Source organism: Stegodyphus dumicola, chromosome X1 (assembly GCF_044657685.1).
Source record: "Stegodyphus dumicola isolate Sdum_Otavi_A_Nest chromosome X1, ASM4465768v1".
Lineage (NCBI taxonomy): Eukaryota > Metazoa > Arthropoda > Arachnida > Araneae > Eresidae > Stegodyphus > Stegodyphus dumicola.
The window spans coordinates 29,582,900-29,607,457 of NC_140780.1; the positions used below are offsets into that span (position 1 = coordinate 29,582,900).

The window sequence follows — 24,558 nt, forward strand, 5'->3', positions numbered from 1 at the left end:
TTTCTTATGGGGGGGGGAACTACCTACATTGAATTTTTGAGAGAAATCTTGTAACACTGCAGGCATTTAATTTGACCATTTAAATTATAGTAATTCTTTTAGCCTTCTGTTAATTTCTTAGAATTTTTATTTGTATAATTGTTGTACATTAGAACTGTATCATGTAAGGTAAATAATGTTCTTTAGCAATATTATTTGAAGTTTGAAGTCATGTATGCTTTGTAAGTTTAAGATGGTACTGTAAGAGAGATGGTACTGTAAGATGGTAGCTGTAAGAGAAAGAAAAGAACAATGATACTTATCTGATCAAATTTTGAAAATATCTAAACTCATATTTTTACATACATATTTTGTAATATGGTTATGTAATAATTTAGTGTTAGATTTAGTTTATGGTAAAGAGAATTTAAAGTAACTTTATAAATACCTAACTTCTTGTTATTAAAGTTTCCTTAAGGCTTAATAAAGGATTTTTTTTTTTAAAAACAGAATAAAGAATGCTTCAAGTCACATTCTTAATCACTATAAGAGTTCGATTAGTAAGGCTTTAGAACTGTCTGCACTTCACAATTTGCATCCAGTGCCTGGGAAAACACTAGTTATCTGTGATCTCCTGAATTATGAAAGTCATTCTGCTCAGAGTAGGAGCAAGGTAATGTAATGAACTGACAAAATTTTATATATAATATACATGTAAAAAATTTTTCCTTTTAATCAAATGTAACTTTAAGGGATTATAATATGCAATAGAGTATGGTAATTAAATTGTAAATAGATTTCGTGTAATATTTCTTATGTGTATTTTAATGAATTATATATCAATCCATGTATTCATATAAAAATCTGAATAAATGATGTATAAACTAATTAATTCATAACGCATAGTTTTAATTTTACTTTAATTTTAATGATTTTATTTTTAATGTGCATTTTCAATAAAGTTACCTATGTTTATGTCTGTCTAATTTTGCTTCATTTTTGTGGATCAGATTTTGAATGTGTGCTTTCCATAAGTATGAATTTTTGCTTATAAAATTTTTATATTGCAAATGTTTTCATCTCCACTATAAAAATATTTAAAAATATTGCTTATGAAATAAGGTAATGTTCCGAATAATAATGAGATTGAAAAATGCAACAAGTAGTAGTAATCTGTTGGATGAGTGAATCATCAAGCAATCGATGTTGTACTGTCAATCTATCACTGTGTTTTCTTGTCACAGAAACAGTCTTAGTATATTCCTCTTTGAGATGCTCTGTATATGCTTTTTGTTTCATGAAACATTAATGTTTGATAATGAACATTTGATGAAGTATACAAATGTGCAAATTATGTATAATGAAGTAAAAATACTAATATAAATAAATAAACTCTCAAAAAATTCTTAAGTTGTATGATTTTTGCATTATGTTTGCTTTAATCTGCATGAGAGTGAAAAAAAATTAAACTGTAAAAATTTCTCTTAGGTGTATCCTTCCTGCATTATGCTCGCTTTAATGTGCTTGAGAGCATGTGAAGATTGTAAAGTGAAAATTGTTGGTAGCTCAGAATATGCAGAATCTGTAACATTTAACAATGACCAGTTTTTAAGTACTATGAAAAGAGTATGTGAAAAATATGAACAGGTATGTTTTATTTATGCACATTCATATGACTAAGAGCCATATTAACTATTTATATTGAACTTGTGTTTCTTATGCATGTCGAGTAATTTGTCTCATTTTCATGTTTTTAAGAATTGTCTACTCTAACAGTCAAAAGTAACTGATGTTCAGTTATGAATTTTTAAAAATTAATATTGTATCTGTTTTCAAAATGTTGAATTCTGTTAGTATTTCTTACGTTTATTCCGTCTTTTATTTATTTTCAGGAGTATCGCCATTCATCAGTTCTAAAATCCCAAACATCTTTGAGTAAGCTATTTGAACACTATCTTGAACAGCGAACTGTCTTAAGTGAAAAGGTTTGTTCACAAAATTTTTGATTCATAGCAGTCTTTTATGAAATAACTTTTTTCTTGTAATACTGCAGTAGCATTTCAATTATCCAGAACTGCTTTATTATCTACGTCACTTTTTCTCTCAAGGCCAATTAAATTCCTTATTCAGTTATGAATGCATTTTAAATCTTTGATTCAAATACAAAATCACAAAACAGTGTATTTGTATTACAGTGTTTCTTAAAGGGTTTGAGAGCTCCTTTCATCTTATTTGCATGTTGACAGACTCTTAATCAGAAACTTACATGATGTTTTTATATTTTTCATGGTTGAATTAGCAAATCAAATTTTAATTTTAAAAAAATCACAGCTCCTGAATATTAATGCATGGACTCCCAGGAGTGTACAGTTAAAAATCATTGGGTTGGCATATAATTTTTAAGTAGCTTACATTTAGATGAATGCGTGTGACATATTTATAGGCTTATAACCAAAAATTATTATAAGACATTAATGTCATATGTCATCTCATTTAATTTAATAACATTTAACTGTATATCATCAACAAGCAAATCTTTATCAATTAGCAGATATATGGCTAATAAGCACTAATAGTAAAGGTGATTGCATACAAAATATAAGTTTCTTTGTTCACTCTGCGAACCATACCATAAAGTGCCTCATTTCTAAACAGTGGGGGAATATCATTTCTGTTTTCTCTTCACTTAAGGAACTTGCCTCTGTAGATTCTTTCTTACCTGCTGGAGCCAATTACTGTACGTCATGATCTTTCACTCTTCCCCTTCTTTCCCCCTTTTCTTTTGTTCGTGTTTGTGTGTGCATGCATGTATTCGAATGTAGTTTATTTTCTTCTTGAAGAAATTGTTTTCTGTTCTTGAACATAAGTATTCAAATAAATAAAAGATATTTTATCTCTTAATTTCAAGGAAAATATTTTGCATTTTATTTTAAAGAAATAAGAAATATTGTATTGTTTTTAACTGTATAACCATTGTTGAAATAAGACAGAATAAGTGAAAAATAAAATTCCCTCACTTGCATAAAAGTAAATGTGTTTGGTCTACTGAAAAAGAGAAGTGTAATTATGCAGATAATAGCTATGGTTCCATTAGTCTGGTTTTGTAGAGTTACGCTGTGCGGAATTCTTTCCATCCACTTCTACATATATTTTTAACACATATTTTGTTTTAGGAAGGTTCTGCACATGTGGTATTGAATTTAAAATTTAAGACTCGGCTACTTTCATTTATTAGTTTAATGACACATCTTAATAACATAAAATTTAAATATGAAGGTATTTTATTTAACACCAAAAAGAGTTCAACATTTAATTTAAAATTCTTTACTATTTTTTATTTAATTTATAATTAAAATTAGGGCAGAATATATTGCCCTCTTAGATTTTTATGTAACTTGTGATGTTTATTTGTTAAATTTATGAAATTTCTAAGGATCTTCTGTACGCATGACATATTTAAAATATTAAATTGATTAATCAGAAACATAAGAGTACTTTAAATGAAATGCATTAATATTTTTGTACTATCATTCAAGAAACCAGTAGATTAATGTATGGGGAACATGCAGAGAATGCTGTGTAAATGATATTTTATATCTGCTGTCTGAAACATTACTGAGAAAATGAAAAATAAATTTTTCTTTCGTTTCTCTTTTCAAATTGAAAATCTTGTTTAGCCATTTCTTGGCTTAAAAATTACAAGCTACTGTGATCTGAATCAAAATGTGAAACCATTATAAAGTACTGATTTGGGAAATTAGATCCTGATTTCTGCTTCCTTTAATTGAGGCAATCTATTATTTTAATTATTGTTGCTTCATATCAAAATAAGCATTATAGAATATGTATTTTAAGTATGACAGCAAATTTGAAGTTGATTACTTGAAGCATGGATTACATTTATTTTCAGATTTCATATGGATGAAATAACTCTAAGGGTTAAATACAAATCTGAAATTGCCAGGCAATAAATAATGTGCTGTGAAATCTTAAGCATGCATGCTGTATTTTAGTAAAATTTATATATGTCTACCTATATATAAAAATGCCACTGTTAATTTAAAAATGAGTTGATATGATGTACTAAAAAAAATCCCTGTTGCACTATTTGAAAAGCAATCCAGATCAGTTTTGAATACATTAATAATTGATTTGTTGTTCATATTTACGCATTTTGCTTCACGCAGATTTCGTAAATAAGTCTCATCGCAAAACATGTCTTGACATCCATTTTCATGTTCATATTCTGTTAGCCATTCCCATATCCAAGCAAATTCACAGTTGCAGTTCAAAGGATTACCAGACATTTCCAGTTGCTTCAGATACTTTTTTGAATCCTAAAAACAAAGCGTGTAAATGATTAGCTGTGCTGTAAAATATAGTCATGTGTTCAAAGGTAAAATTGCTTATTACACAGACTTCCTAAAATTGCATGTTGTACTCTTACATATAATGCATATGTTTCTAAGATTATAATTTAAATATATATTAAAATTTTATAAGTTTCTCTTAAAACATAAAATAAAAGTTCCACATATTAGAATATATATAATATTGCATGTTCGTTTATATTTTTTATAGTAGTGCTGCTTGACATTATATATTTATTTAGAGTTGCATGAATTGCATTCAAAAGGATGTTTTCATAATTTGGTTGTACTGTATTGGAGAATCTTGCTAGGTTGACTATTGAAAATACATTCTGATTGTACCTTCTTTCTATGTTTTATACAAAAACTGAAATAATTCATACTTAGATAAATGTGGAATTTATTTTAAATATATGCATAAATGCAGTATGAACTTGTTAACTATCTGATATAGTTGTATGTTACATTTGTTTATTCAGTAAAGCATAAATGCTTCAAACCTGAAAATTAAGTATAATTGAGGGATTTTTATTTACCATAAAGACCAACAGTGAAACAGGTTTTTAATAATAAAAAATAGCTGATAGTTATTAATAGTGCTTAGCTAAAAATATGCTAGATGTAAATAAGTTTTCTACTTTTCATTTATGTTAAGGTACCTATAAATATAAAACACAACATGTATCTCAACAGTGAAACAGGTTTTTAATAATAAAAAATAGCTGGTAGTTATTAATAGTGCTTTGCTAAAAATATGCTAGATGTAAATAAGTTTTCTACTTTTCATTTATGTTAAGGTACACCTATAAATATAAAACACAACATGTATCTACTTTATAATGGAATTCTCTTTGGCTTATTAATTTATCATATATCTTAACAACTTCTAAAATTATTGAAGATGTTATGGCAACAGGAATTAGCATATTTTTCATTCATTTGTGGGACTAATTTTGAAGATTTGAATTTGGAACCTTCAAAACTATGTGAAAAAAACCAGAATCAGCATAATTTTCAATATTCTTTTTTAATTATGCTGATTCTCATTGTCTTAGCAATCTCCAATCATTTTTCATCGTTTTATTTTAACTGACACATCTGAAATTTTAATATCTGACCTTGATTGCAAAGCAATTTCGACTTGTACAAATCTCAGTGATTAGGTATAAAACTCAAGTTAGAAAGACCAGTAAAATGGAATAGTTTGAGAATATTTTTTTAAACGTGTTAGAAAATATTTTTCTTTTTGGTTAAAACGAGTATCATTACAACTGCAAGTAAACTGAATACCCAAAAGTGCCCAAACTAATATCTGGCTAATAATGTTTCCTTTCCTTTGGTTGTCCATGGCATTCTGGCTCTTTGAATGACCTATTAACCTCAATTTTGAGAGAAAAATGAACTGTCTATTTCTTCAGAGAAGAGTTAATTTGTTTATTCATTGAAAGAAAGAAAATCTGTTTATGAGAAGTTCTGAACTACCTAGTGGTTGGCATTAAATTATAAATACGTATAGGAAACTATGCACCCAAATCAGATATGAAAGTCAGGCAAAAATCACCTTAGATTGGTTTTGAAAAATATATAACCCATCAAATAAAGAGCGCATATACGAAAAAAAACTTGAATCTTAAGTCATAAAATAATTCAAAAAACATTTTCAGATGGTTAATGAGCTTATATTGAAGCCTTCAACATTGACAAATACTTTGTCTGCTGTAATTAATGACAGTAATTGCAATCCAGTTTTAATTCTGACCTCTTAGTTTTTAATTTGTCCTTTTGATTTCTGTTAGTGCACTATTTAGAGAAAGCACTATTTTCAGTTAGAAAGCACTATTTTCAGTTCATTTCGACTGATTATTTGGCTTTTGACCTGCCCTTAATATAGAATACTTTTGTTCCTTGAAGAAAAAGCACTTCATCATCTGACACACAAAATTGAGAATTTTGCATAAAATCAGTGCCCATTTAAAGATGTGCTATTTGCCTGATTTTTGCATTCATCTATTTCTAATGATTCATAAAATAAAATATTTAAATATTTCTGTGAAATAATTTAAATAAAATTGATTACCTCTTTTTCTGCTTGTGTAAATATTCTTTCAACTGTTCGCAGTTTGTTGTTTAAGAATGATCCCGTGAAATTTTTTACATCTTTCATATTCTTAAATAAATTGTTTGATAATTTTGTTATATTTGTATTCCTGATGTGGAGGATTAAGTCTTGGCTTTGGATATCAGCAAATGTTGATTCAGCCACATGCTTCAGGTTTTCCCCTTCCAGTATTATTGCTTTCAAAGACTTTGGAGTGTGCCCACTAAAAATTCCTTCCAGGTCTGGATCTTGAACATTCAGATGTATTTCTTCTATTCCATAATTTTTACTTAGTATTTGAGATAAAGTGATATCTTTCAATTTTGAAGATGTGTCAATTTGCAGTTTTCGTAATGCAGTTAATTGCTGAAAGGCATCTTTCTGTATATCTTGTAAATTTAAATGGCTTATAAACAATTCCTGTAGTCTTTCCATATGACTGAAGCTGCTGTTAGATATACTCTGGATTGGATTTGCTTGCAGATACAGTGACCGTAGTTGTTGCAAGTTAGACCATACATTACTGAATGTTGTGGAAAGAAAATTATTTGAGAAGTCTAGAACTTGTAAATTTTTTAGTTGCTCAAAATCATCAGGTTCTAGAGTTTTAATTGAATTTCTGCTCAGGTTGAGAAACAACAGGTTGCATGTATCAAGTAAAGGAACTGCTTTTAGGCTTGTATTTGCTAAATTAAGGGCTTCAAGACTTTCTGGAAAATGTTCAAAAATCCACTGAGGCAGTTCATTGTTGTTATGTGACAAATCCAAAGAAATCTGAAAATTAATTAAGTAATTACTACACCTTTATACATGTCTCATTTATAATTTTTTGAAAGTTTTATAAAGTAGTAAAGGTAGCAGACACTGATTTAGTAGTGAACATTGTGATTTGAAAAGGGAGATGTAAATTCTTTTGAAGCTCTTTGCAGTTAACAATTCTGTTACCTTGTCTCTTATCTCCTGTTGTCATAAAAAGCTTCAGTTCTTATATTAATCTAGTTCAGAATGTCCACAATTGATCAGTGTCCATTACCAATGCATTATAAATATGGGTATTAATTTCTGAGGCAAAATTAAATATAATAGCTGCATTAACTTTACAAGTAGATGACTAATTATTTCTTTCAATAGGTAATAACTGTGATTTTGTGGATCTAGGTATTCTAAATATTTCCGAATGTGATCATATGCTTTTATTCTTACTGTATGAATGTTGTGATGTTAATAATACTTATATTGTTGCGAAAATGAGCTTCAATTTTAATTTTTCATCGAAACCTGAAGCCTATGCATTTTAATTTGATAGCCCTTAAGTTGCTATCTTTAGAGTGATCAAATGTGAAGGGTGTAAATCTAGGATTAAATTAATAAATTTCTAATTAAAACTTTTTCTGTTATGGTTCTAAGAGACAAAGCTGTAGTCGGGAAGAATTTTATAATATTCTGCTTATTTTTGCTAATTGTTATCTTAAACTTAATTTTTTTGTAGTTAATTTATTTTCTTTCGGCATTTCTATTTATTAATTATTTTATTTATATTTTCACAGCGTAAAGCAAAGGCTAAAATCCCTTTTAATGCACCTGTTTAACTAATCATTTAAACTAGCCTTTTCCTTGTGTGGTTTGTACCCCATGAATGTCTTTGTGCCCCAATCCTTTTCATACCCAGATTTCTCATTAACCTTTTCGCGACGGCGCACCTTTGTTTAAGATGCTCGTGCATTACAGAAGGGAATCGAAGGCGAAGGCAGTCACCATACAGGACGGAGGTTTTGCTTTGCTAAGCCTAATTTTATAAAAAAAATCAGAAAAAAAAAAAAAAAAAAGTTTCGCTTCTAGCATCGAAATTTTTGGTATCATTTTAGATTATTACTTGAACTCTTATATATGTTAAAATTAGCACTTAATAACATTTCTTTCTTTATTTTACATGAAAATATACTAAAAAAATTGCTTATCTAGTAAAATAATTTTCGGAAGCGCTATTCAAATTATTCCAAAGTTTTAATTGATAAAATCCATTAATAAAGTTTAAAATTAATAAAACAACACAATAAAGACTATTTACAGTAAGAAGTAACAACACTTAAAATGAAGACAGGGTGTGGTAAATCTCGAAGCACGGAGAAGAGAAGTATCACTTTCTAACTCTCAGAAAAAGTATCAATTTCTAACTCTTTAGAAAATGAATCATCACTCTCATCTACATTAATAAATGGTTCATTGACCGTATGAGGGATTCTTCCTATGATAAATAGTGCCTTCCTGCCATAATAGACTGGAGGTGAGGCTTTTCGAAATAAAAAGAGAAGAAACAGAAATATATCTGAAGGCAATGCAAAACGTAACAATACTCCGCATACTAACCTGTACATAGTAAAGTACTTGTACATAGTAAATACTAACCTGTACATAGTAAAGTACTTGTACATAGTAAATACTAACCTGTACATAAAAGACTGTACATAGTAAAGGAAAAAATAGAATAAAAAGAAGGAACTGGATATAAATCAGACACGCGAATGTTTTCTGTAGCATGCAGCGATTTAAAGAGCTCACCTCTGTTTACGCTTCCCCCCACCTTCGCAAGAGCTGATGAATAAAATACCAAAGACAAGTAGAATATATCAAACTCTAGGTCAGGAACCTAAAACTGTGTTCATTTCGAAAGTAATGGACATAGGATGTCATCTAGTGGCCTTCAGAAAAACGTTGCAGCTTAAAATGCGTATACGCATCACCTGTCCTCTGAATGCAATCCCTACGGATGCATGGATGGGACCCCCGACTGTAAGAGATGTTCTTTGGGAATGCGTATATGGGACGCCCGTCCTGAAAGGGTTAAAATTTTTATCGATTTTCTATTTAAGTTTTATGGAAATAATCTGAATTATTCCTGACAAGTATAATTCCTTGTTTCACTAACTTTGCCTCATAAGTTATTGAATCATGTGAATAGTCTTTCATGAATAAACTCTAAACATGTAAAACTTCAAATATCACATGAATCCAGCTGATTTATCAATATGTATGTTTGCTAAAAACTGCCAATCTATTAAAAGCATTGCTAAAATAGCTTAATGTAATTTATCTAAAATATGTTAATTTTGAGGATACAGTGAGAAAACATGTTATGGATATCTCCTGTGTGGTATTATGAGATACTACTACAATAAAAGTTCATGACCTTAATGGACATTGGGATATTTATTTTTAAAACTTTTCATTGCATAAAGTTATTTTACTTATTCTGAAATACATATAATGAATACGAAAACTGAGCATGGAATAGAAACCGTGATGCATTCTACAGTTGACAAAATAGTAGCTATATTGGCATGTTATTCTTTTTTTTTTTCTGGTTTTTAAAATGGTCTTTACAGAATCAGGTCTACATTTTAACCTTGTTGTTTGCATGTGTAATACAATTCTATAAGATCTAATATTATGATCTGTATTTCAGAATGCATTAAATATGAGAATTGGAAAAAATTTTCCTTTAACTGCCTGTGCATTTCTTTTGTGAAAACTCTTTTTCATACTAAAAGTTCTGAAAATTGTAATGTTATTATGACAGGTCGACTATACAAAAGGTTTGGCAAATGTTAGGTGCTGGATAAGTGAAAACTGTGAATGGTTGAGCATATGAAAAATACAATTCAAATAAATGGAAAAAGAAATTTCAGTCTAAAGCTATAAAAATAGTCATCTTATTTTTAATCAACTTAAAAATCAAAAGCTTACATTTAAAACTATATAAGATTTTGGGGAAAGAAAAACATTTCAGACCTAAAAGATGCCATATTTTGTAGGCCTTAAACATATGAAATTTAAAACGCTGTGTCCAATTATGGAATCCCATGGAACTATGAAAACTGGTAGAGATGCCACCAAACTTGCACCTAACTGCACCTGCCGTAGTTTAAAGGAAGATATTTATTATTTAGTTAGTTAGATAATCCGCAAATACAAGTTACAGATACACTATATAAAAAAACTTAAATTGCTTCTCATTGTTTTTCATCTTGCATCACCGTTGTTTGTCCATTTTCAAATAAAATCGTGTATCATGCCCATTAAGGGAAAATTTTTTACGCCAGGATCCTGTAGCATTGAAAATATTTCACTGCATGTTGTTCTGTAGGAGGTAGGCACCAAGTTTTAGTCAACAAGATTGAGAAATTGTATTGAAATATTGTAAAATTCAAAATTCTAAAACATAAGTAATGATAATAATAACAATAATAATCATAATAATCATTTTTGAAAATGTGGGAAAAACAGATAAATAACAATTAGCTTACATCGTTCTTTACAAAAACTAAACCGGCTTATCAAAAACTGAGCTGGCTTTTCGAGACAGGAGCCAGTTCCTTAGAATATCCTCGCTAAAAGTATCCCTTCCTGTAGGGGCAGATAGCCTTCACATGCTTCTGCATAATCAAAGAAACCATTCTTATGCTTGTATTCTGATGTCACACTTATCCATTGTTGGTTCTAAACAGCAGTGTTTGGCAACAGTGTCCTATATGTCCTTTAAAAATCTCATTTGCTTACTTTTTTGGGAGGTTCTAGCTTCTAAAATATTCTGGTTAGCTGAATGTCAGAGATTTGGCTTTTGCTATACATATAAAAAAGAATATACCCCATAATTTGATTATTTTATAATCATTAGTATAAGAAAAAAAAAAAACCTATAAAAGGGAGAAATTGGATAGAGATTTAAAATTCTTCAGCCTGTTTTTGCTGTATATCGCAATGTAGCAGTGTTGTTTTGTAGATTTAGCACTGGGAAATTTTTAGGAAATAAATCATAATTTAGCAGAGTTATGCTATTTCTAGTTCATAAAGCAATGGTTAAATTTAAACTAAATCTTTATTTAATAGAATTTTATTAAACTTGTAAATTTCAGTTATTCTATTCTACTGTTAAAAAAACATCATACTTACTAGTTTGGGTAGTTGAAGCTTCTCCTCAGCACTTAGAAAATGCAAGTCATTTTGAGCAATACTGAAATGTTTTAAATTCACCAATGATTCCATGTTGCTAAAGTTCAAAACTTTTATATGATTACCAGCTAAATCCAGCGACTGCAAAGTACTTCTGATTTCTAGTAAAGCTTCTTCAGGAAATTCAGTTAGATTATTGAAGGATAAATCAAGTTGTTCAAGAGCAGTATTTGAAAAAATATTCCCATTTAAAAGATTTATGTTATTATCGGATGCAAATAATATCCGAAGATTTCTTTGTTCTTCCAACAAATAAGATGGAAATGATTGAATTTTGTTCTTAGAAATATCTAGTATCTGCAGAGATTTGAGGCCTTTGAATTCATCATCATCTATAGTTTCAATTTCATTATTTGATATCGTGAGAGTCTGCAGATGTGTCATTTCCACAAATGCTGACATAGTTAAATTTTTAATTTTATTAAAACTCAAGTCTAGAATGTTTATTGAAATTCTGATTGGATCAAAATAGCTGCCATCTAAGTATGAAATGTTGTTATAACTATAATTAATGCTTTTTATGTTGATTGATGTATGGCTTGAAAAACGATTGCCAGTTAAGTTTTGAATTTCATTATGATCTACTTCAATTTTTAATGCTGAGAGTCTTCCAACCTGATCAAAAGCTTTTAGGTTAAAAAATTGTAACTTATTGTAAGAAAGATTAATATATTCAATGTTTGGTAAATTTTGGAAGGCTTCATTTTCAATATATTCAATTAAATTACCTTCTAATTCAATGTTTATTAAAGAATTTAAATTTAAAAATGCTGCTTTCCGTATACCTTTTATGAGATTATCATTCAGTTGAAGGTAAATTAAACTGTGGAGATCTCTGAAAGTGTAGGGATTTAATGTGGTAATTTTGTTAAATGCTATTTTCAGGTGAACTAAATTTGGATTGTTTACTTCATTTATAAAGTTTGAATCAAGATTCTGTATCTCATTATGATTTAAATTTAAGAATTTTAATTTTTGAAAAGAAGAAAATGATCCAGGAGGTAAGTATTGTAGGCTATTGCTTGTTACATCTATGTACTGCAGTTTAATTAGGTGATGCAGTGCTACAGAAGGATATATTGTTAACTTTAGAGCACAGTGCAAAATAAGTTTCTCCAAAGAGTGCCCTATGTCTTTAAATGTTGTATTCCCAATTTTAGAGATAGCATTATATGAGAGGTCAAGATGCTTTAGACCACCAAGTTTTTGAAATGCCCCACTTTCAATCGTCTTTATGGAGCTTTTAACTATATATAATTTTTCCATGGAAGGACCAGCATTAGCTAGGTTATGGCTATTTATATATGGTTGTTGTTTTTTAAACATAAGTTCTCTCAAATTTGGAAGGTGTTTCATAATTTCTTGCGATAATCCAGTCATTTTTGGACCCTGCAAATCCAAATATTTAAGTATATTACCAAAAGATTTTACATCATCTGGATGAATATCTTTTATTTCATTCCCAGCAAGTGACAATTCCACTAATTTTGTAAAGGGTAGATAAGGAAACTCCATCAGTTTATTATAACTTAGATCTATGACTTTTAGAGTATGCATGATACTGTAGAAAGCATTTCTAGAAATTTCTGAAATGTCACAATGTGGCATATGTAGCTCAGTCATGTTTGTTGTCACGAAAGTATTATTTATTAATGTGAGCGGATTGCCTTTTAAGAAGAGACGATTAATACTGCTAAAGAGTCTGAAACTTTCTGGATTTAACACCTTTATAAGATTATATTCAAGATGAAGCTCTTCCAAATGTATACGATTTCGTATTTCTCTACCTTCGGATATTGACGAAATGAGATTTTTATTTAAATTAACGATTTTTATGCTTCTAAGATTAGATAGAGTTGTCAGTGGTATTTGTTGCAGCTGATTTCCCATTAGAATTATTTGTCTTAAGTTACTCAGTCCTGACTGAAAGGTAATATCATCTACAGAAAGTATTGCATTGAAAGCCAAATTTAGGACTTCTAACAGAGCCATGTTCCTGAATGCATCGTTCTGAATATGCATGAGAGAATTTTCTGATAAGTCTAGTATTTTTAAAGTCTTACTCACACCACGGAAGTCGTCGTTTTGTACAGAGCTGATGCGATTTCCTGCCAAATTTAAATTGCTTAGCTTTTCTAAATTTTGGATAGCTTCTTTAGGAATTCTGACCAATTCATTATATCCAAGGTCAAGGACGGAGAGAGTTTTTTCAAGTCCAGTTAATGCATTTGGAGCCAAATCTGTGAGAAGATTATGATTAATCTCAAGTTTCCATAGTCCTGTGCCATTTAAACTGTTTCCTTCTAGAAACCTCAATTTGTTAAATTTTAGACTCATTATATATATAGCTGAATTATTGATTTGTGACGGAACAGTCATAAATGGTATATTATGACAGCAAACAGATCCTAAATCTGGGCCACCATTTGAACAAGTACACAGAGCGTTGAATGAACATGGTCTGTGCTGTTCTTTGTAGAGAGATTCCACGTGTGCTAAGAGTAACAGAAAGCTAATTTTCATGAAAAACATCATCTGAAAATAAAACTGAAATTAATTAATTAGAAAATTGTGTTAACATATATCAGTATATATTCTTATCAAAGTATTTTTTATTTGCTTTTCAGGAAAGCAAATTATACACAAAGGAATTATTGTGTCTTTGTGTTATAGCATTTAATTTCCTGAAAAAAGTATATTTAAAGCATATGTTATTTAAAAATTGTTAGTGCTAGTGGAGGATTATGCTGGTTACTTGGATGAACCAACATTTAATTACAGAAATGTTTGTTGCAATAGACATCTTTTGCACAGAGGATAGCTTAACTACCATCCGTTTCAAAATTTATTTATTTATTTATTAGCTCCAGAATTGCTATTAGTCTGGAACCTCACTTTTTTATTTGCCTCACTTTTCAAATGTTATTGCCATTTATTACTTTTAAAGAAATAATATAGCCAATATAAAAATATAATCCTATATGTACCAACACAAATAAAATGATATCATCATGTATTATTTTTAAACAATAATATCATCATGTATTATTTTTAAACAAATAACTTGGCAAATATATATATATTAAAAAAAAAAAAACTTAACACTGTATTATAAATTCTAAAGCATGGAGTATATTTATGATTTTATGTTATTGAATGTTATGTGGTGCAAGTGTGAAGGAAAATATCATTTTGATATACCACAAGAATGTTTTTTAATGTTTTGTAATATAATGGGGAAAGAATTTAGAAGTAGAAACCATTTTATTTTATTACACATCTCAGTGCTATCAAAAAGAAAAAAAAAATCTAAGAAAATGATGGCTATAATTTTCCATATAGTGGTTTTAAGAATCTTTTCATGGACATGCAGAGAGGGTATGATTAATTTCAGGAACTTCCTTATACTTCAAACATTTCAAAAAGAAGCACATTTTAAAATATATTTCCTTACTGCATTTTATGATATGTTACTTTCTCTAATATTTTTTTAAAGCATGCCTTTGTTTTGAAAGGGATGGAACAAATAATATACCATAATACACAGTAATCAAATATTTTATTAACCAACAAAAACCTCTGAAAAAAGAACTATAGTCTGGAATGATGCTAATCATCCCATTTCTCCATGTATGTGGAAAAAGAGGGGGGGAAAAACCCACTTTTCCAGTTTCCTCCTTGGTTACATTGTAAGGTCGAGTTTAATTCTTTAAACAGTTAATTTGCTTTCCTGTCCTCCTCATTTCCCATTCTCCTGCCAGAATTTAAATTTTTAGCTCATGTGATATTCAAATGAGGCAGAAAGTAGGTAGTATTTAAAGGAAGGTTTTAGAGTGTAGAATCAGAGCATGTTCTGCATGCTGAAAGCCACGTTATTAATTTGATTCTCTTTCAAGTAGTATTTTGCGGCACTGCATTATTCTCGCCATAGTTGTTATCACGCCGACTTTAGCTGAGAGCCAACTTGCGTATAACTGTAATTGTGTAGCTGTTAGGTTAATTTACTTTTACTTAGTTAAGTCAATTTCAGTATCTGTGATTTAAGCCTTAAATGCTGGCTTCTGTAAGCATGATGGGTGGCTTCTGTTAATTTTTATTTGAGTTAAATATAAAGATCCTTTAGACCCTTTTCCTGCCTCTGTGGCGCTTTACAAGACATAGTGATAATTCATGTAAACTCTTAAGACATTTTATACCTTTTATGCTTTCAAAGAACAAGAGATATTATAATATTATGAAATATTGAAAACAAGCATCTTTGTTACATCAAAATGCTATCTAAAACAAGATTAAATATGTCAGATCTATAAATATAACTGCTAGATATTTATTTTATAGTATGTTAAAAAATTTGCATTGATGTTAAAAAGTGTTCCTGAGAGGTATTTACAAAAGACATATGTGAATATATAAAAAGATAAACAGTGCTGGCCATTAAAATTGCAACACCGGGAAGGAATAATCTGACGAACGTCAAAATCACATGAAAGGAAGAAGATGTTAGATATGCAAATGAAATTAATATTTCAGCTCATTTACACAACTCAGAAGGGAGAAACGACATCTGAAACAGTGTATAAAAGAAAAGTTGTTTAGTTGCTTTCTCATTCGGAAAGCGCTTTGCATGCTCGGGGTTTGCTCAGAATATCGTCTTATGCCTGGAATAAGAAGAAATTCTTATTAACCCTTTGACGCACGTGATATTATTTTTTTAACGAAAAAGTCATTTTGTGTTATTTAGAAGTAAAAGATCAGTAATCAATTGATTTTCACTCAAAAATTTCGGAAAGAAGAGGGGAAAAAAATTCGAAAACCACCGCGCGCCAAAGGGTTAATCCCCTTGGGTACGGATTTATTTGAGAAAATATTTGCATGTGGAACGGATATAATTTTTGGTTGCAATTCATCAATAGCTACTTCACTATCAGGAGTATAAAGGTAACAAAATTTATTATTTAGGTAATCCACTATATTTCTAATCTTTCTTATTCTGTCATCATTATTTTCATTTTCATTATCTGTAAAATGTAGAAAGCTTGAAATATCAAAAAACCTATCGCGTGCTATAGTGCTGGCAAAAATTGGAGTACTTATTGCATAACTTTTTGACCAATACATATGCATTTTTGGCTTCTTCATTTGCGACATCAAGACACATAAGCTTTCATTTCATCAGAACTTGCAGGAAACCACCTTTTTTTTTTTTTTTTTTTGGTTACACAACCTTCTTTTTCTATCCCTTGTCTGGCATATGTATTCATCTTTTCTACTATAGTATCCCAATAATCTTCATTCAAAACATCTAAAGGCGTAGGATTACCACCTGGTCTACGCAGGCTCAAAGGATTAATTCCAGATATTTCAGAAAAAGTTTTATATCGGCTACATTTTCTTCTTTCCAAATCCATTCCTCTGATACTGGTTCATGAGAAAATTCACTATCACTGCTCGATTAACGTCTTGTGTGTCTTCGAAACCTTGGTTTTATATTACAGTTGTCATCATTTTGTGGTTCACGAGAAGATTCACTATCACTGCTCAATAGACGTCTTGTGCATCTTCCAGACCTTGATATTATATTACAATTGTCATCATTTTCTAGTTTAATATCGTCTTCATCACCTTCGCTTTGTATTTCATTGTAATTGTCAATTTCAGGATCACTAAACAATTCTTCTTTAGATTTCTCGCTTCACTTTCGCTATCACTATCATAAAATATATTCCTTGTTTTTGACATAATGGGGCAGTGTATTGCAAGTAATGTTCACCGAAATACTGTAATTGCCTCTTCTGTTATGACTGATACAAGCTACAATGAAATGAACAGAATTGTGCATAACCTCAAATAACATTTTAGACACGTCATCCGCTCCTAGGGAAAACAAGTGAATGACGTCTCTCAGACGTCAAATGTACCCAAGAGTTTAATTTTTGGTTTGACATCTTAGACATGTCATCCGCTCTCCTAGGGGAGAAAAGTGAATGACGTGTCTCAGACGTCAAATGTTAACAAGTGTTGTAATTCAATGGAGGCAGAATCGTTGCTGTCAAGGGTATGGATTATCATTCCATGATATCGCTTGTCGCACGGGTCAACATCCAATTATTGTCATGTGAATAGGGAAATATTGGTTTGCCGAGAGTCATGCTAAGCTGCATGCAGATTCTCGATGCCCTCCCATGACTAACGCCCAAGAAGACAGACATATTGTGAGGTCAGCCGAGCAAAACCATACAACCATATCGCGGACCATTAGTCAGGACATGGACATGTTTGCAATATGCTCAGTATCAGCTCATACAGTGCATCGACATTTGCAGCAGCACGGAGTATCAGCATGGCGATCATTACTTCGGCTCCCTTGGCAATGCAGTATAGTGACGGCGAAGGACTGTGTTGGAAACAGGGGTGGCATAATGCCGTCTTTTCAGACGAGTCCCAGTTCTGCATGCAGCATTCTGATGACCGTATATGTATCTGGAGGCTCCAAAGAGACCGCATGTCGCCTCTTTGCATTCGATATCGGCCTAGAGGCCCTGCACCTGGTGTGATTGTTTGGGCAGCCATTGGGTACATGACACGCATATCTCTGATTGTTTTATCGGGCTAGCCTCTAAAAGCTTTATGGTTGAATCGTCGACTGGGGGAGCTGGAGGCTTCCCCTTTGTAGTAACATAACATCTCTGGTTCGGATCGACGGTAGTTGTAATGCAGATCGGTACATTTCTGACATCTTACGTCTAGTGGTTGTGCCTTATCTTTGAGGCCTGCCAAACGTCATCTTCCAACAAGATAATGCAAGACCACATGTTGCACGTCGGGTTCTGACCTTCCTCGATACACAGGGTATTTGATTGCTGCCCTGGGCTGCACGGTCTTTAGATCTGTCACCCATTGAAAACATCTGGGTTGCTGAGAGACTGTCCCGCCACCCCTCTTCAGCTAAGATGGTTGATGAAGGGTGGCATAAACTTGAAGTAGCATGGAATTAGTTGCCCGTTTCTGTCATCCAAGCCCAGTTCGAGTTCATGCCTAACCGGGTATGGAGCATTTTAGCTGCCAGGAGTGACAGCTGTTTCGCCTTCCCTGTAAACCCCCAAACTGCTTATAAATTTAATCATTTTGTCTTCATGCCATATTGTTTATGTACAATACATATCTTTTTTGTATTTGCTTTTCTTTCTATTGCAATTTTAATGGCCAGCAGTGTATTTTCATGAAGCTATACTGTTTTGTGACACATATTAAGGGCACATCTATAGTGCATTCTTTATGTTATGCAAAAGTGCTATGAGTAACAGTATTTAACTTGCTCTCATACTTTATAGAACTGTAACATACAAATGTACTTTAGAACATTCTTGTGGAACACTCTATGAGTGGTTTTCGTATAATGATCTTTACACATTATATGAGAGTGTCACTAACGCTGGCATTTGACTTGCTTTTTGTACATTGTAGAGCTGTAACGTATAGACATGACTTAAAACGTTCTAGTAGAATGTTGTATGGGCATTGTTTACACGTTGCCCGAAAGTGTCATTGGCACAGGTATTGGGTGTGCTATTGTCCATTATAGAACTGCAATGCATAAACGTGATTTTTAAACAATGTATATAACATATAATGTTTTTAATGTATATGACAAATGTATATAACATATAATGTTTTTCAGTCCCACTCCTTTAGAAAAATAATCATATTACTTGCTATATATGTGTTAAATTTAATTAGAATAGGTTCCTCGCATCTCTCATTTTGTAAAATGCTTAGATACACAGCTTGATATAAACTGTGGCGAAATTTTAATGAAGCTTATAGAATTTTTTGCTTCAGTCAGTAAATTTTCTTTACTATCATAATGAGTTATTCTTTTTTATGAATAAGATGTCAGTTTTGATTTTGATATTTTTATCATTTTCTGTTAAAAATTTCCATATCTTTGTTATTTGAGAAGTATGTTTCAAATTGATTTCGCAAGATTTTAAAATAGAATTCGGATTTGAATTCAGTTAAGTATACTGAACACTTGGTTATGCTGAACTGTATATTATTCATAATTAAATATAAAGAGTAAAAAATATTGAAACTAATTTACCAATTTATTACTTTTTTATAAGCATGCAGTAAATATTCTCTTATTTACTAACAATCCAGACGTTCTGAAAAGTTATTTAAATTCGTATATATGATCAGGCATAATATAAATGTTATTCACCTTTGGAACTCTAAATATATCTGGTTTCTTGATTCCCAAGCTTTTATTCTTCAGTCTAACACAGGGAGTATAATGAAGGAGGTGAAACTGCTTAATAGGAAAACGGGTCCTAAAATGTCGCGTTCAGTAGATGGTGCTTCTGTTCAATCTTAGCAGTTTCCAAATGTAAATATTTATTGCGTAGCCAGGTGGCTAAGCTTACTGGTGAATGAATAAATGTGTGTTTTTAAAGTGATGGATTGCGTTATTATCAACGTTATAATATTCTACTCACTAATGATTGTATTTTATTCTTCAAATTATAAAATTAATTTACAGCTTTCATGCTGTGAGGCTTATAGAACTTTTTATGAATGATTAATTTGAAGATATTTTTCAGTCCCTTCCCCTTAGAAAAATAATCATATTACTAGTAATAATACTTGCTGTATATATGCTAAATTAAATTAGAATAGGTTCTTCGCGTCTCTCATTTTGTAAAATGCTTAGATACACAGTTTGATGTAAACTGCGGCGAAATTTTAATGAAGCTTATAGAATTTTTTGCTTCAGTAAATTTTCTCTACTATCATAATGAGTTATTCTTTTTTATGAATCAGATGTCAGTTTTGATTTTGATGTTTTTATTGTTTTCTGTTAAAAATTTCCATATCTTTGTTATTTGAGAAGTATGTTTCAAATTGATTTCACAAGATTTTAAAATAGAATTCGGATTTGAATTCAGTTAAGTATTCTGAACGCTTGGTTATGCTGAACTGTATATTATTCATAATTAAATATAAAGAGTAAAGAGTATTGAAACTAATTTACCAATTTATTACTTTTTTATAAGCATACAGTAAATATTCTCTTATTTACTAACATTCCAGACGTTCTGAAAAGTTATATAAATTCGTATATATGATCAGGCATAATATAAATGTTGCTCACCTTTCGAACTCTAAATATGTCCGGTTTCTTGATTCCCAAGTTTTTATTCTTCAGTCTAACAGTTCCATAACCACTGTTGCATCCAGGGACAAAACAGTTTCCATTATTTGATTTTTTCATAATGAAAATTGATATCAAATCAGTATTTTCGCTATTACTGTCTATGCAAAATACTACGAAAAGACGGAAAGCTATTGCTTGCAGCGCCCTCTATAAATAATGCGACAATAAGTGGACCATTTTTGGGAAAAGTGGTAATACCAGTTTCCCCTCCTTCATACTCTGTGAACTGAAGAGAGAGTCTGTCTGTCTCTGACTTGTGAACCTTTGTGTTGGACTGGGCGTGTGGAGTTTGTGTCAATAAAACTCTTTCATTATCTAATTTAGTGTTTTGCTGATTTATTTTACTGTATCAGGGTTATTATCAATATTCAATATTGGTTTAATCACTAAAATACTTTCTCTCCGGATATGGACATTTGATACCTCCAGGACATATTATAATCCAGACATGCACATAGATAACCCGGACATATTAAAGAAGTCCAAAATATTTGAAAGTATCTCAGTGTTTATTCTTATTTCAAAGTTTATTCTTATGCAATCTTTTTTCTGTGCCTTACGAACTGGTGGCTGACCAAAATATCCAAAAAACAAACTTCCTCCAATCTACCAGTTTTCAACATAATAATAATGGTAGCCACGATGTGGACAATCCTAGAAACCCTCCTTCTGATAAGGACAGAATAACACACAACAGAAGCAGTTACAAATTTACTCCTTCTTAGAACCTAAATCTTATTCCGAAACAGTTAACAATAAACTCCAATAAAAATTTTGAAGAAAATTTTTCCACAATGAGGGAGTTCGAAAACATCTTCGGAGGTACTAAATTAGCCTCTTTAACATTTCTTATTAATAGCAACTTGAAGCAGCACAAAAGTAGAATAGTAAGAAGTAAGTCCAATGGGTAGATGCAAATTTAATTCGTAGTCTTTAAAGAAATGAGTGCATTCCAAAATAATATTTAAACCCATTATACTCCGTGATTTAAACCTATGCTTTAGTTTGCGGTTTCCTACCAAAACTCTACCAACTGAGAACCATTGGCCTAAACCCAAACAGTGAAGGACGCGGTCAGTATTTCAGAGAGTGACCACTGCGAAGGCTTACTACGTGCTTTCGTTCTTTCCACTATTTTCACTGTTTTTTATTTTTATTAATAATGTTATGTTAAAGAATTTATTTATGGAAAGATAATAGCACAGACATTAAAAAAACATCAAAAGTAATTACATTAAAATAATATCATTAATATATTAAATATATAATACAATTACATTAAAAGTAAAGCATAATTTAATATAGTATTACATTAGGAATATAAAATAATAGCAGACATTTATGAAATATTATTTGGGTACGAAAATGATGAATTGTGAAACGAAAAATTTTTCTGTAAAATCAAAAAATCATATGCAAAGCATACTTCTGAAAAAAAATTTCAAGATACAAAAAATAGCAAAAGCTAGTTCTCAGATAACAGATTTACGCTTTGGTACCTCACTAACATTTAAAGCAGGATTAACTCTCCATGAATGAATTTCACCAGCACCCTGCGCTTTTCCTTCACCACAAACTGGCTTCGATTCGAAAGTTACCTGAGGCGAGCGAGGCTGCTTTACATTGTGCCTGCGGGAGCTTACCTTCTCCTATTCATATTATTTGACCCTACTGATCAAGGAGGTTAGACTAGGTGGAGAGAAGGTTCTTACTTTCCTCCACTATACGAAAATAAAATCTGCCTAACAAGCACAAAACATTGCTCTCCGGCAATGGAATGTGCTTGTTTTTAGGATGTTCCATACGTGTATTTTTGAGTAAAATTATGTTAACTTTACAATGAAATTCGGCTTTATTATGAAATTTTTGTTTCAAAGTAATAGAGATGACATCTGTAATTTACCTCATACAGGAAATTATTAAGAAGCACTATGAAGTCTGTGTGAAATATATAGCTAATGCTGTTGCTTTCCAATTTTTCCTTTAAATAGATAAATTAGATAGTTCTGATTTATTCACAACCGTGTTTCCCTTTAAAATAGATAGATCTGATTTATTCACAACAGTATTTCCCTTTAAAATAGATAGTTCTGATTTATTCGCAGCCTCATTTCCTTTAAAAACAGATACTTCTAATTTATTCATAATTTAATAAAGAATTATTTTATATAAGATTGTTTTCTGAATTAGGAAAGTTATTTTATTTCAGTATGTTTAGTTCAACTTTATGCTGTAATTTACTAAAGCCGAATTTCACACATTTTTTAATGTTCATATAAGTAATATATCATCGGTAAGTTATAAATATTAAAACAAAATAAAATAGATTTATAGAAATTTAAGAATTTTATTTTGTATTTGTTTCATGTTTATGAATTTAGATTAAAAATTTTAATTCAAATTCAATTAAAGAAATCGAGTATATAAATTCTTGGATATATCTTTTCAGATGTTCAGTTATGATGAATATTTTACTTACTTTTATCATTATGTGTAACAGAAATTTTTAAGTTTCAAGCTTAGGCACATTTTATACAAACAATTTATAACAACAGAACAGTTTATCTTCAATAAATGGGCAAATTACATTCATAACAGTTCACAATACATAACAATGCACAATAAGTAATAGATAAGAAGAAAGATTACTATATTTAATACTTTTTACAATTCGTTAAAGTAATATTAATCAATTTCTTAGTTGTTAGTAAAATTATCGACAAATTCCCTAAAGCGTCCAAATAGCACTGATTAAATCCTAACATTTATCATTGTATGTTAACGAACAATGATATTAATTATGAACATTAAAAGAAAAATATATTTACTATAATTTGATTACTTTTCGGTCCTCCCCTCTATTTTTTTACGCATCTGGAATGGAAAATACATGACGCAGGATTATTTTTTAACATGTTTACTAAATTCCATGGAAAGTAATCCCAGGAATACTTTTAGACGTTCTGTCTGTGCATCCATTTTCAACACGATATCCCATTCTTCAAAAAATTTTTTAAATAAAAGTTACGATGAAGAAACATAGTGGTCATAGTGAGTATGAAGAGATAGTTCTGCCTTCCCTCTTTCTATTCTAAACGCCTTGGTACTGACCCAAACATATAAATAAGACAATCCTGTGTTTTTTAAGGTCATTTAAAAGGCAAGAAATGAATTTACACATGCGGCAACCTAAAATTATGAGACTTGTATGTTAATTTTTCTGCAAGAAAGGTAATCTAAGTGAAATATTTTTTCTTAACTTTAAAGAAAAGTGATAAATTGCTTAGTTAGGGTTGCACTTTTGAGAGTTTTCCTTTCCTTCGTTTTAGACGACATTCTTTGATTAAAAGTTATCACATTAAATTAGTTATCTTCTTTTTTTTCTCTATAACATACAAATTTCTCCGGTTCCACTTAGTTTCAAAATTCAAATTATTTTAATAAATTTTGTAGGACCCATTTCACCAGTAGCTCTAAAGCTGCGAAACTGTAGGAGCTGCGTGTTCGATTGCTGGTGCCAGAATGGGCTGGCATAGTTACCAACTGACCCGTTTTTTTCATCAAATCTCCAGGTCTCGCGATAAATCCCCAAGTTTTAATTTTTAGCTTTTACTAAAGAAAATGTTTTCCAACAATAAATAAAATTTATTGAATTAAAAGGAAACTTTAATTAGGCAACTTGCATTCCCATATCTTTAGTGTTTTTCAGAATAATTTTTTTTATTAAATTTTATTTCATCTGAAATGTACCTTTCTGCTTATCTTATTAAATTTGATTTGATCTGACTGGTTTTAATCTAGTGTAGACATTTGTAGATTTTTATATGAAGATTCAAGCAATATTTAATTGATTAATATTTGTATTTAGTTCTATTTTACTTCAATAA

At 30.5% G+C, this 24,558-nt stretch overlaps 2 protein-coding genes across 6 annotated transcripts in view; one reads left to right on the forward strand and one right to left on the reverse strand.

The window, feature by feature from the left end:
- Positions 1–24,558, forward strand: part of LOC118199566 (telomerase protein component 1-like) — a 507,852-nt gene that overhangs the window by 174,999 nt on the left and 308,295 nt on the right. For all 4 annotated transcript variants that reach the window (XM_085808431.1, XM_085808432.1, XM_085808434.1 and 1 more), the window contains 3 exons: positions 490–652; positions 1,468–1,626; positions 1,872–1,964. In XM_085808431.1, the coding sequence (XP_085664557.1) occupies positions 490–652; positions 1,468–1,626; positions 1,872–1,964 (415 nt within the window). The remainder of the gene's footprint in view (positions 1–489; positions 653–1,467; positions 1,627–1,871; positions 1,965–24,558) is intronic.
- The window catches only part of chp (leucine rich repeat containing G protein-coupled receptor chaoptin), a 28,153-nt gene continuing 6,051 nt past the window's right edge, over positions 2,457–24,558 (reverse strand). Inside the window, exons 2-4 of one of the 2 annotated variants that reach the window (XM_035371454.2) lie at positions 11,398–13,992; positions 6,427–7,221; positions 2,457–4,316 (exon numbers count right to left, since the gene is read on the reverse strand). In XM_035371454.2, the coding sequence (XP_035227345.1) occupies positions 3,999–4,316; positions 6,427–7,221; positions 11,398–13,992 (3,708 nt within the window). In that variant the 3' untranslated portion in view covers positions 2,457–3,998. Of the gene's footprint in view, positions 4,317–6,426; positions 7,222–11,397; positions 14,005–24,558 lie in introns of both variants that reach the window. The other variant, XM_085808435.1, reaches the window with a different exon arrangement.